Raw genomic sequence first — 13,893 nt, forward strand, 5'->3', positions numbered from 1 at the left:
TATTGTTAAGAGTGAATAAGAGAGTGAGGAAAATAGGACAGGTACTACATCTTTGTTTTGTTTTGTTTTGTTTTTTTAAGATATAATTTGCTTTGGGTTGTAAAATATTTCTTGAATTTTATTTTTTAAAAATATTTTTTAGTTGTGAAGTTAGGGTGTGCTACTATGTGACATCAGTTTTTCCCTAAATGGTCCCTCAGGTGACCATCCAGAGAATAATGAGGGATATTCTGTCTAGAACATACATTTCAATGACAGTTAAGTAACATCTTTGTAAAATAAGGTAGGAAAAATGAAAGAACTAATTTCCAGAGTAACTCAACGTGGCTACCACTAATTTACATAGAATTTGTTGAAGTATTTATATTTTTAGGCTTTTGAAATCTTTATGATTAGAACGTTGACTTTTAACATTCCATGTTATAAACTGATTTTCCTTGGACTTTCATTACCTCCCTGAACTAAAAGCCCTTAACAATTATTTCTTGCATTTTATATATATCTGGGTCTTATATCTCATATTCTGGCTGACCTTCTAAGTGTGTCACAGATAATCAGAGTCTCTAAAAGCAGCCTTTAAAGTCATTTCTCCTAAGGAGCTAAAGAGAGCAACATAGTAATTCAGCATCCCTATAGTTTTCATGTCATAATTGAAGATCAAGGTCTGTTTGGCTTTAAAGGTCACTAGGATTATAGCAACTGGATCTCAGTAATATTCTGTAATTTGAACTGCATATTCTAGTTAAAGAAAAACTTGCTTTGCAAAAATGCAAGCCATTTACAAATTAAGACACTTTCATTTAGCACTATGCTACATGGAAGGGATTTTAATTTACTAGCCTAGGAGCAATCTGCAGCAATGGAAGCAAGATGGTAGTACATGAAGATTTTCACAAAGAATTAGATATGGAGAGGGAAAAAAAACCTAGACAATAATAAACCAGTTTAAATTAAAACACAGAAATGGAAGTGGAAATAAATAATCAAAGATACAGGTTGCATATCCCTTATAAGAAATGCTTGGGACCAGAAGTATTCAGATTCTGTATTTTTTCAGATTTTGGAATATTTGCATGATACAGGTTGACCATCCCAAATCCTGAAATCCAAAATGCTCCAAAATCTGAAACTTTTTAAGTGACAACATGATGCACAATGGAAATGCTCATTGAAGTATTTAGATTTCAGATTTTTGGATTTGGGATGTTCAGCTCGTACTAATTCACTAGAGCAAAAGCTCGAGGAAAACCAAAAAGATGAGTTGTAGATATTTGTAATTTGAAACGTTTTAAAGGTTTGTTCGTTCTCTTCTGAAGACATTAATTTTGAGTCTAACATTCCCAGGATAGGTGGATAATTTGGGAGGCAAGTGTTAAAATGTGTACATTCTCATTGTATGACTTTACCATCAGTTGGAAACCAGAAAAAATGAATGATTATTTGTAATCCTAAACTTGGATGTGTAGGATAAAGGAACTTGGTGGTTGTCAAGTACTAGGATAGAATTTTATTTTGCATTTATTAGGTAACTGATAAATACAAGTGTTTACTGCCAACAGATAGTCACGAACGTAAGAAATACAATTCATGGCTTCAAAAAGCTTCATGGGCGATCATTTGATGATCCCATTGTGCAAACTGAAAGGATCAGGCTTCCCTATGAACTGCAGAAAATGCCTAATGGAAGTGCAGGAGTTAAGGTAAGCTTTATATTCCCAGGGTTACAAACATATCTTCAAATTAAGTAAACCCAATGTGATAATATTGCTATTTGTAGTTTGACCTTTTTCCTCTAGATACAGTACATACACACCCAAGAGATAGTAGTTTTTGTAATAATTGTAGTGAATGCCAGGAGATCTAATTTAGATAATTTTTTCATTCAAATCACACTATTATTGTCAAGGAAAAAAGTGGTTATTGAGACTCAAGAGAATAGTTTTTAGGGGATAAAAATGAAGGTATATAGGATTCAGAAGAATAGACCCAAAAAGTATGTTAATTCAGAAGAATGGACCCAAAAAGTATGTTAATAGCTGTAATGAGTTTAATGAGTTCTAATTTAGAAGAATCTTATACTATAAATGTTAAAGCATACTTTTCTTCCAAGTAAGAGATGGATTCTGAATTTTTAATTTTATATTCTGAGATAGTTGTAGATTAGTTAACCAAAACATGTTTGTGCTGATTTTTTTCAAAAACTAGCCTCATAACACATGGAACTACTTACTATATGGCCCCAAAATTCCACTCCTGGGCTTATACTCAAGGGAATTGAAACATATGTACACATAAAAACTTGTACATTAATGTTCATAAAAGCATTGTTCATAATAGCCAAAAAGTGGAAACGATACAAGTTTCTATCAACTGATGAGTAGATATACAAAATGTGGTATATCTTAACACATGGAATATTATTTGCCCATAAAAAGGAATGGAGTACTGGTATGTGCTACAACATGTATGAACTTTGAAAACATGCCAAGTGAAAGAAGCCAGATACAAAAGGCCACATACTGTATGATTCCTTTTATATAGAATGTTCAGAGTAGGACAAATTCATAGAAACAAAGTCAGATTAGTGGTTGCTAAGGGTTAAGGGGAAGGAAAAATAGAGAGTGACTGCTAATGGGTTTCTTTTTGGGTGATGAAAATGTTCTACAATTAGATAATGGTGATCAGTGCACAGCTTTGTGAATATACTGAATTGTACACTTCAGAAGGATAAACTTAATGCTGTGCAAATTATCTCTTAAGAAAGTTATTTTTAGTAACTAATTTTAGACTTGATATATGTGTTATGGATATGTACACAGTTCTATTTTTAGAAGAGGGTTCTGACTAAAAGGTGGATGATGAATCGTAGTAAGGAGACAGGAGGCTGTTAAAATAGTTGAGGAAGACACCATGAGAAGTTGAAGACAGGGAACAAATTGTAAATCCATATTTTAGGTGAAATTTTCAGGTTACTAAAGTGAGTAGCTGGATGGGTTATGATAGTAACAACTGAGATAAAAAATAATATTCAGATATCTTTTAGATATGATAAGCTCTAGTTAATGGTTACCTAGAGCAGTTTTATTCTACTCCAGTTTAAAATTTGAACTACTTAATTTTGTAAGTAGTTTAACTTCTTAAAGTGAAAATTAATAGATCAGGCTTTGAGAATAGGCTGAGAAAAACAGAATAATGTTTTTAAAGAAAGGCAGAACCAAAGTTTTGAGTGATATAATTTTATACATTCATAGTAAGTGCCTGTAAGCTAGTAGAAAAAGCTTTGAAACATCATCTTTTGAAGACTTAAGAAAATCAATGTTCAACTCCTCAAGCATGTTATACATTTGTTTTTTATACATTTATTTAAATTTATTTCATCTAACTTTAAAAAAAATTTTTTTTTTTTTTTTGAGACGGAGTCTTGCTCTGTCTCCCAGGCTGGAGTGCAGTGGCGCAGTCTCGGCTCACTGCAAGCTCTGCCTCCCGGGTTCCCACCATTCTCCAGCCTCAACCTCCCAAGTAGCTGGGATTACAGGCGCCTGCCACCACGCCCAGCTAAGTTTTTGTATTTTTAGTAGAGACGGGGTTTCACCGTGTTAGCCAGGATGGTCTTGATCTCTTTACCTCGTGATCTGCTCGCCTCGGCCTCCCAAGGTCCTGGGATTACATAGAATGTTCTTATACAAAAGAATACTGTATGATCATGCCTCCGAAAGTCAGATTAAGACTATGATTCATTTTCTCTTATTTCTGTTTGCTTGATTTCTTTATGCACCCCTGGTTTAAAGGCAGTAATTTGGCATAATACTTGTTTTTGAATTTACTTGTAAATAGGTTTGGAAACAAATGCTTATCAATTTTAGGTCTGATTCAGAGTAAATCTTATGTCATTAGATATATATATTTATACATACTCATATACATAAACACATTGTGCTGCTTGAAAGAATGATGTTCTTATTTCCTTTTCCCAAAACTGTATGACTGAAGCTTTTATTTTAAACCCAGGGAGAGTTCTGACTTTCAAAAGAAAGATTATTTGATCTTTTCCTTTTTCATTGTTTGCTGTGTCACATTTGGAAAATGAATTATAAAAATTGTTTTTGTGGGAAGTGGGGATCTGAGAGGGTAGAAACTACACTTTTGAAAATACTTTGGTTATAATACTGTCTGTAAGGTACTACAGCCTCAGAAATGACATAGTCACTGTTTTTAATGGGATCATGATTCTAAAATGACAATCTTTCTGGAATAAAACTTCCTTGAGCAAGGGTGTCTTTTTCCCATTATATGTCTATCACATATACAGTAGATGCTCACTGAATATTTGTTGGATAAACAAATGACTCTTAATAAATATCCCAACTTTTGGTGTTAGGTGCGGTACTTAGAGGAAGAGAGACCTTTTGCAATTGAGCAAGTTACTGGAATGCTGTTAGCCAAGCTTAAAGAGACTTCAGAAAATGCTTTGAAGAAACCAGTGGCTGACTGTGTGATTTCAGTAAGTTTTACTTCAGTAATGAATACCCTTGAATTATATTTTACAGTGTATTAATGTAATATTGAAAGATTTTTCTTCCCTTACACTTTCTGCCCTTATCCAGTAAATAACCTAAATCCATCTGACTTTCTTTTTTAAAAAACTGCCTTATTTGCTAAAGTTTAGGATTGAATTTCCCATAAAATCAATTATGATGAGCAGTGACTCTTAAAAAACTGTTATGTAACTAGTGACTGCTGCTATCTGGGATTTATCCCTAAGAATCTTCTCAGATAGCAATTAACTTCTCACCTGTGAGGACCTTAACATTTTATAGCAAAGGTTGAAAATTTCTAGTTGGGAATTTGAGGTTGTGTATCAGGGGAAAAAAAAGATCTTTAAGGATTCTTAACATTTAAATTATTTACCGTCTTATCTCTTGAGGTCCCATTAAACATTGTTAACTGGTTCTTTACCTACATGTTAACTAAATTGATATATTCCTACTATTAAACTTGACTACAAAAGTTCAAGAGTCTCATGTCATCAGAAAAACAGAATCAGATGATGAACTTTTCAGTGAGTTTAGTAATCAATTTTTTTTTCATAGGCATTTGGAATTTTTTTAATGGGAGAAAAATATTAGAGCTTAATATTTTATTTTCTAGCCATTTAGTAATAGCAAATAATAGAGTTTACCATTGACCAGGCACTATTTATAGGCATTTTAACCCATTTAATCTCAGAAGCAATCTATAAGGTAGGGATATTATTAACCCTAGCTTTACAGATTCAAAAAGTAGGATACTGAGATGTCAAATAACTTGCCCAAAATCAGCACAGCTAATATAGTGTTAGAGCCAGATAGTTAATTCCCAAGCCCATGCTCATAATTGTTATACTGCCACTTGAAAGGATATGTTAGAATCATACAAATTTTAAAGATTCGTCTTAAATTCAAATCCATTTCTATTTAATTATATTTTTCCTTGTGTGTCAGAAATTCATGTCAGAACAGAGTAATACAAACTTTTGACCAGTATTAACTTTGTGGTTGGTGCAGTAGACCCATTGTAAGCTCTACAGGGACAAGTATTTTGTCTGGTTTGTGCACTGTTTTCCTGGTAGCTAGAAAAGTACCTGGTTTGTAAGTGCTCAATGAATATTAAATGAACCATGCATGATAACTTAGATTTTTGTCAGGAGGATAATACCAAATCAGCAAAATTTATATTCTTTTCCTGTTGCTAATCTGTTCAATGAAATTTCTAAATTCATAAAACAATAAAATTAAAGGAAGCTACTTATTTGAAACTTAAAACTGGAAGAGCCCAAGTTGTTTTATATGTAAATACACTTAATAGCTTTTTAGAAATGGGTCTATATGTCAAAATACTTCTCAGTTTGATAAAACTAGGGTGTATACATACATACATCTTTATACATTTTAAGACTGAGTTTAATTTTTAAATAGAGATGTAGTTAATGGGCTGGGCATGGCGGCTTATGTCTGTAACCCTAGTACTTTGGGAGACCAAAGCAGGAGGATTGCTTGAGGCCAGTAGTTAACAGACCAGCCTGGGAAACCATAGTGAGACCCGTCTCTACAGTTTTGTTTTGTTTTTTTTAACTAGCCAGGCATGGTGGCACACACCTGTAGTCTCAGCTACTCAGGGGGCTGAAGCAAAAGGATTGCTTGAGCCCAGGAGTTTAAAGCTGCAGTGAGCTATGATTGTACCACTGCACTTCAGCCTGTGAGGCAGAGCTAGACACAGTCTCTTTCAGAAAAAAAAATTTTATATACATATATATGTGTGTGTGTATGTATGTATGTATATTTTTTCAGTGTTATTTGGTGATTGTTAAAGGAAATTCCTATTTATCACAAGTTCCCTACAATATAGTTCCCCTCCTTTGAAATATAATTGTTTTAAACAGTTGGGACTGTATTCTTCTGGTTGGGTGTATATACACACGATAATGAAGTAATGTTATATGTGCTCTTTTTTAACATAATAAAGATAGAATTCCATAACAATTCAGATCTACCTGATTCTTTGTAACAGCTACATAGGATTCCATTATATGGATATACCATAATATATTTCTCTAATCTCATTTTCAGACTCTTGAGTTTTCAGTTTTTTATTATGAAAGATGAGCAAATATATTTTTAATAGATCAGACTAACACAGGAAGTATTTAGACGAATAAAACTTAGGCAACTCTGCCATATTACCTTACTTTAAATTAGTATTCATACTTTAGGTCAGATTTTTATGGTATAGAAATTGTCAAACTTAAAAAATAAAACACTGGTATTTTTCCTCTTTAGTTAGAACATCTTTATTTGCCTTAAACTGTACATAAGTTTTAGGGTAATTATATTTTTCAGTTGACAAAATGTTTACATAAAACATTATACTTAACTGTTGTTTTTAAATACTAGATTCCTAGCTTTTTCACTGATGCCGAGAGAAGATCTGTGATGGCTGCAGCCCAGGTTGCAGGCTTAAATTGTTTAAGGTTGATGAATGAAACTACTGCAGGTGAGCACTTTGCAATTTGAAAATCACTATAAGCAAAATACTGTTCTAGTTTTTTTCTAATTATTAACAAAGCATTATTTTTTTTTAACTCCAAGGCAAGAGGATTGCTTGAGCTTGGGAGTTGAAAGCTGCAGTGAGCTATGATCATACCACTGCACTTCAGCCTGTGAGGCAGAGCTAGACACAGTCTCTTTAAAAAATTTTGATATATATAAAAATACGTGTGTGTGTGTGTGTGTGTATGTACTGATTCTTATAAGCTTGTTACTTCGTAGTACAACTTTTTGGCAGAGGTTAAATATGTCTTAATGGCTTTACAAATCTTTACTATTACAGAGTTATAGTTGAGTAAGGGAAAAATAAAGTTAAAGCATTATTAACCGAATTGTGAAAAGTTCATTTACTTTGAAGATAATAATATGTATTACTATACTGCATATTAAAGTACAGTATCAAAGTGACATTTCTTGTTTTCCAAGTAATTACTGTGCTAGAATTAACATAATTCTTTGTTCTGATACAGTTGCACTGGCGTATGGAATTTATAAACAGGATCTTCCCCCATTAGATGAGAAACCAAGAAATGTAGTATTTATTGATATGGGACATTCTGCCTATCAGGTCTCGGTTTGTGCTTTTAACAAAGGAAAACTTAAAGTAAGTAAACACATGGTTTGTTATATTTACATATGTTAAGAACACAGACTAAAGAACCGTAATAGCTGGGTTCGAATCCTGGCTCTGCCCCTTAAACTATGACCTCAAGCAAGTTACTTAATCTCCCTAAATCTTCAGTTTGTTTATCTGAGAACAACAGTAGTAACTACCTCATACAATTTTTCAGGACAAAATGAGTTAATGTGTACAAAATTCTTGGAAAGCCTGGCATAGGGTAGCTGCTATAATATATATTAGCTATTTTTATTGTTGTTTCTATTGTTAGGTTGTTAAGTCATCTATCAGGAAGCATAAATTATTTATCCATAAATGTAATTACAGGAAGCATTTTCTAAAATGATTCCCATTGATTTTAGAAACCTTTCTATCCAAGCGTTCTAATCGTAATTTTACTTCTATGTGCTTCTTACAAATTAGGATTTATAATCATTTTTACATTGATTCTTTTGTCCAGACTTATGATCTCTCTCCAGTATGCACAGAGTAGAGTTTACTTAGGAGATAAACTGCAACACTGCAAGAGTATTCTGTCTTAATTTATATTACTATAATAGCATCTTTGTAATCAAAAAATTAAAGGGAAATGACTCAGACTGAATATAGGGTAATTTTCAGTATATATTGACTTAATCCTTGGCCTTTAGTCTTACATATTAACTTACTTGAAAAAGAACGTTTTTTTCCTTCCTTTTTAGTAGGTAACTTTGTAGTGAAATACGATTTTTAGATCACAGACCCGTTTGAAAATCTGATCAAGGCTATAGCCCTTCTTCCCAAAATACACACCTGTACTAGTTATATACCAAGATAATTTTGCATTTAATTTTGGGTAATACTAGACTTCATGAGAGGTCTATACATGGATTCTCCATGCTAGTCTGTGGGGCGACATTCCACGCAGATTGTACTCATATCCTCCTGTGATATTTACCACCATACTACCACCCCACCACCCACCTTCTAGTGAAAGAGCTGCAAAACCACCCCAACAGTAGGATTCTTTATTAGTGACTGTTGTAAGTAGTCATTTAACCCTAGGGAGAGAGCCTAGATGTTTGGTCCTATGTTTTCAAGAACTATAGTGTTGAATTTCTATGACTCTCTTCTGCTGGGAAGCCTGTTGCTCAACCAGCTTGTTAAATTGTTACCTGGTTTTTTTGTTGGTTGGTTTTTTGGTTGTGTTTTTTGTTTTTTTGTGTGTTTTGTTTTTGTTTTTGTTTTTTTGTAATAGTCAAAAGGCCTAATTTCTGATCCGTAAATTGACCAATTATGGTATTTTATATTTAATCTTTGAATCTGCTTTTCTTGGATGTTTTGCTCATGTTTATATGCTTAGGACTGTTTCTTTGCTCTCTTAAACTTGGTTTTGGTCTATCTGTTCAGTGCTGTTGTAGAACCAAGTGACTGAGATAATGAGGCTTTAGTTGTTGTAATTCAGTTATTTCTGAATTAGAATTCTTTTAATTATGATATATGGATCTGTAACTATAAAGTAGAAAATTCAGAATAAGGAAATATGTTGACTAAATATAAGTGATAATTTAACTCTGATTCCAAATTCAGCACCCCTGTGATTGGACAAGTTTTTTTAGCATCATTTTTATTTTTACATTTTTTTATTTTAGAGGTTTTTCTTTTTTTTTGGAAGAATCTATATTTCTGAAAATACAGTTCTGCTTTTTCAATTAAACAGGTCTTGGCTACTACCTTTGATCCATATTTGGGTGGCAGGAACTTTGATGAGGCTTTAGTAGACTACTTCTGTGATGAGTTCAAGACCAAATATAAGATAAATGTGAAAGAAAACTCTCGGGCCTTGTTGCGTTTATATCAGGAATGTGAAAAACTAAAGAAGCTAATGAGTGCAAATGCATCAGATCTTCCATTGAACATTGAGTGTTTCATGAATGACCTTGATGTTTCTAGTAAAATGAACAGGTACCACGTATGTTTTTAGTTTGAAAAGTGTTTACTTATTTTATAATGTTTAGATCACGTCTGATTTGTTTGTTGTTTTAGAAGATACGCTCAACTTTTAATCCCAGAATAATGAATTTTATTCTATTTTCTCACAGGGCTCAATTTGAACAACTGTGTGCTTCCCTTTTGGCCAGGGTTGAACCACCTTTAAAAGCAGTAATGGAACAAGCTAGTAAGTGGAAATTACTGGACTATCAAAACTGTACCATAATGTTGCCTACTTAGCGGGGGTAGATAATGATAAAATAAATTTTTAAAACTTTGTTTTTTAAAAAGATTTATATTTCTCATTTTAGGGAAGGAGATTATAACTCATTATTCATAAGAGTAAGGCAGTATAATTCTGGGTTTATGAGAATTCTTCCTGGATCTTCTTATTGTTTATATCATAAATCTCATGCTAGTTCTGGCCAAGCACGGTGGATCATGCCTGTAATCCCAGCACTTTGGGAGGCCGAGGTGGGTGGATCACCTGAGGTCAGGAGTTCAAGACCAGCCTGGCCAACATGGTGAAACCTCATCTCTATTAAGATTCCAAAAATTAGCCAGGCATGACGGTGCGCACCTGTAACCCCAGCTATTCAGGAGGCTGAAGCCGGAGATCACTTGAACCTGGGAGGCGGATGTTGCAGTGAGCTGAGATTACGCCATTGCACTCCAGCCTGGGCAACAGAGTAAGACTCTGTCTCAAAACAAACACACACACACACACACACACACAAAACTCATGCTAGTTCTATTTGGAAGTGTTTATAAACTGTAGATGATTCTAAAATGAAATTAATGTAGAAATGGGGACATAATTGCTTTTTCATAAGGATTTTGGTAATCAATTAAAAATATCTTCTATAGGGATTTAGGAGGTAGAAATAAGAAAATTGAAGGACTCTGAAGAGCTCCTTTAAAACCCATGAAGTGCTTTTCTCTTTCTATTGCCACTCCATCATCTGGACCAAGTTGGACCAAGTGCATTGCCTGTCACATAAATAATATTTATTAAATGTTATATCTTTCTAAAAATTGTATTTTTCTTCCCTTTTATTTTCTGACAAGTAAAAAGTCAATCCACTTTTTAAAAAAGTACTCGACAAAGCCTTCTGTTGAGATTTTTAAAGACTATCATTTTTCTCAATTAAAAATTTTTTCCAGACTTACAACGTGAAGACATTAGTAGTATAGAAATTGTAGGAGGAGCAACACGAATTCCTGCAGTGAAAGAACAAATCACTAAATTCTTTCTTAAAGACATAAGTACCACATTAAATGCTGATGAAGCTGTTGCAAGAGGATGTGCGTTACAGGTATAATTGTTATTTTATTTTTTAGAATATGTATTTTGCCAGAAATGAGTGATAGATCCAAAGGGGCCTTTTAATGTTATCTGTTCCATCCACTTATCAATAAGCTAAAGTAAATTGAAGTTATTTCTGATAAATAAGTCTTATGTCTTTCCCATTTATGTTTTTAAGCTATAATAGGACAGTGTGTCTGTAACGACACTGAAAGAATATTAATTTTACAAATTATTGCAGTCTGCCCATTTAAAATCCCTGTTGGAGATGTAAAGATATTCTGTTAATTTTTATAAGGTCACATAAAGAGTACTCAGGCCCTTTTAAATTTTCACTTCTCATTGCCAAAAACCAGTAACTTTTAAAATGTAACAGTTGTAATAGGAGGACTCTATTAAGCAGTTCAATCAGAGTAACCTAGGGTATGTTTTGTATTTGTTGATTTAAATATGGTATACATCTTATTTTCAGTGTGCGATTCTCTCACCAGCATTTAAAGTGCGTGAATTTTCCATAACAGACCTTGTTCCCTATTCAATCACATTAAGGTGGAAGACTTCTTTTGAAGATGGAAGTGGGTAAGTTATTTTTAAAACCTTGATTAGAGCTTGTCATAAATCTTTACTCAGTTAAACCTACTTTTCTAAATTAGAGAAATTTACGCTTCTTAAAATTCTGCCAAATACTTTTAAATAATGTATTAAAGAGATATAAAAATGATATATCACCTATAAATCATAATTGGGCATATTTTTAAATTTATGTTTTTTATAAAAGTAAAACAAGGCTCATTTTCAAATAAATCACAGTATAGAAGTATAAAAAAGACCTGCATTTGTCATATTCTCTCTTAGCCCATTTTACAGACATAACATTTTTAAAAGCTAGTTTATCTGTCCAGTCATTTTCTTTGACTATCCATAAATAAATAAAATCATACATTTCTTAGGTACATATAGAATTATCTATAAATCTCTAGTGCAACTTAGCTTTTTAAATTATATTGTATTTTATTTTTCCATGTCAACAGACAGTAACTGTTTTTTCAATAATTATATGTGCCATAATAAATTTAACCAATACAGTATTAAGTCATATTTTTGCTATTTTAAACAGTGCTAGTAAGAACATCCTTGTGCACAAACCCTTGTTCAGTTGTGCTTGGTATATCTGTAAGATAGCAGTGTAGGAATGGAATTGTTTAGCCAAAGAATATGCACATTATTTTGAGTAATATTTGCAAATTATTCACTAAAAGGATACTGGTTTATATTCCTATTAACTTTCATGAGATTGCCTCTTTTAGCTCATTTTCTCCTGTACTTTTAATTGAACATGCCGATATTTTAAAAAAAGCACTGTTATTAAATTAATATTTCCCTCTGTCATAAGCTACAATATTTTCATGCTTGCATTAACATTTACATTTTTTTCCATGAACTGCCCAGGATTTAGGTAGCCTGCTTCCCTACCAGAATCAAAATTTATATTTCAAATATTTTACTTGCCTGCTTTTCAGAAGTATAGCTTGTACAATGAATAATGGTGTGTTTACATTTTGAAGTTATTTTTTAAATTTTGTTCTGTGTTCTGTACATAAGTACCCCCAAGAAAATGAGATTTTTGTATACATTTCAAAAATATGGATTTTCAGCCTTATCTGAATGTCTTGCAAAAGATTTTAATGGCATGTGTTAATGTCAGTTTTTTTCTTTTTAAATAATTTTTCACCTGTCTGCCCCAGATAATGTCAATTTTGAGGCAAGAATCATTATTCTATAAAATTTAATTTCAGTTTCAAGGTATAAGTGATCCAGAAAAAAATTGTAAGAAAACGTATGGGGAGCTAAATTGAAAAGTAAATATAGCCTAATGACTACAAAAAGAAAGTAGAAGGTATTGGTAGTTTCTTGAAAACTAGGATAGAGTAAGAAGTTTGTGGATTCAAGATTTTAAAATCTTCCATACTTATAGTAATAGGATGATATATAGTATTAAAGATTGGTTTCTGGGCCACTATAACAAATAGTCATAAACTGTTTCTGTTAAACAATTCAAGGAATAGGAATTGCTATATAGGTTTTAAAAACTCCCTGTACTGGAGGGGTAAAATGCTGCAAAGGACATTGTTGTATCAACTGAAAAAAAGATGGAAATATGAATAGTAAAGCATCAGAGAATATCCCTATTAGGATGCACACTGACGTTTTTAGGGGTAAAGCACCATAATGTATGTATAAACCTCGGTTGGTTCAGGAAAAATATATACAGAAAGTGTGTGCACTCAGATGATGAAACAAATGGAGTAAAGTAGCAAATCTAGGTAAAAGATATACAAGTGTTCCTTGTCCTATTTTTAATTTTGCACCTTTTCATAGGTTTAAAATTATTTGCAAACAAAAGTTTCTATTAAAGGTAGCCAGAATTAAAAGGGTAATAGGTGGCAAGTATTTTAGAAGTTAATGTGTAGGACTTGGCCCTCAGATGTGAGGGAAAAAAACCATACACATTGGCCTTAAAATATACATATTCTCAGGTAATTTTTCTCTTTTTAATAGTATACAGTTGTCTGTTATTATGATAGACATTATGAAAACTTTGAGCCATAAATCTGTTGCAATGCATGTTTAGAGCAAAATCAGTAATTGTTTTTTCTTTTTATTTGTGCAGAGATTTTTGCAGTTGCTGCTAATGAATTAAGAATGAAATGGATTCAGTAAATAGGTTCATAGGCAACTTTCTATTTGTTTCTAAGTGAGTTCTTTCCCTCCATTTTAGGGAATGTGAAGTTTTCTGTAAGAACCATCCTGCCCCATTCTCAAAAGTCATTACTTTCCACAAGAAGGAACCATTTGAACTAGAAGCATTTTATACTAATTTACATGAAGTGCCTTATCCTGATGCAAGAATTGGT

At 32.6% G+C, this 13,893-nt stretch overlaps 1 protein-coding gene across 2 annotated transcripts in view; it reads left to right on the forward strand.

Annotated features, from left to right (window-relative positions):
• Positions 1–13,893, forward strand: part of HSPA4L (heat shock protein family A (Hsp70) member 4 like) — a 72,664-nt gene that overhangs the window by 18,274 nt on the left and 40,497 nt on the right. For both annotated transcript variants that reach the window (XM_008976690.4, XM_055111815.2), the window contains 9 exons: positions 1,560–1,700; positions 4,379–4,501; positions 6,930–7,029; positions 7,553–7,686; positions 9,401–9,645; positions 9,783–9,859; positions 10,837–10,988; positions 11,451–11,557; positions 13,758–13,891. In XM_008976690.4, the coding sequence (XP_008974938.4) occupies positions 1,560–1,700; positions 4,379–4,501; positions 6,930–7,029; positions 7,553–7,686; positions 9,401–9,645; positions 9,783–9,859; positions 10,837–10,988; positions 11,451–11,557; positions 13,758–13,891 (1,213 nt within the window). The remainder of the gene's footprint in view (positions 1–1,559; positions 1,701–4,378; positions 4,502–6,929; positions 7,030–7,552; positions 7,687–9,400; positions 9,646–9,782; positions 9,860–10,836; positions 10,989–11,450; positions 11,558–13,757; positions 13,892–13,893) is intronic.

The sequence above is a fragment of the Pan paniscus genome, chromosome 3 (assembly GCF_029289425.2).
Source record: "Pan paniscus chromosome 3, NHGRI_mPanPan1-v2.0_pri, whole genome shotgun sequence".
NCBI classification, from domain to species: Eukaryota; Metazoa; Chordata; class Mammalia; order Primates; family Hominidae; genus Pan; species Pan paniscus.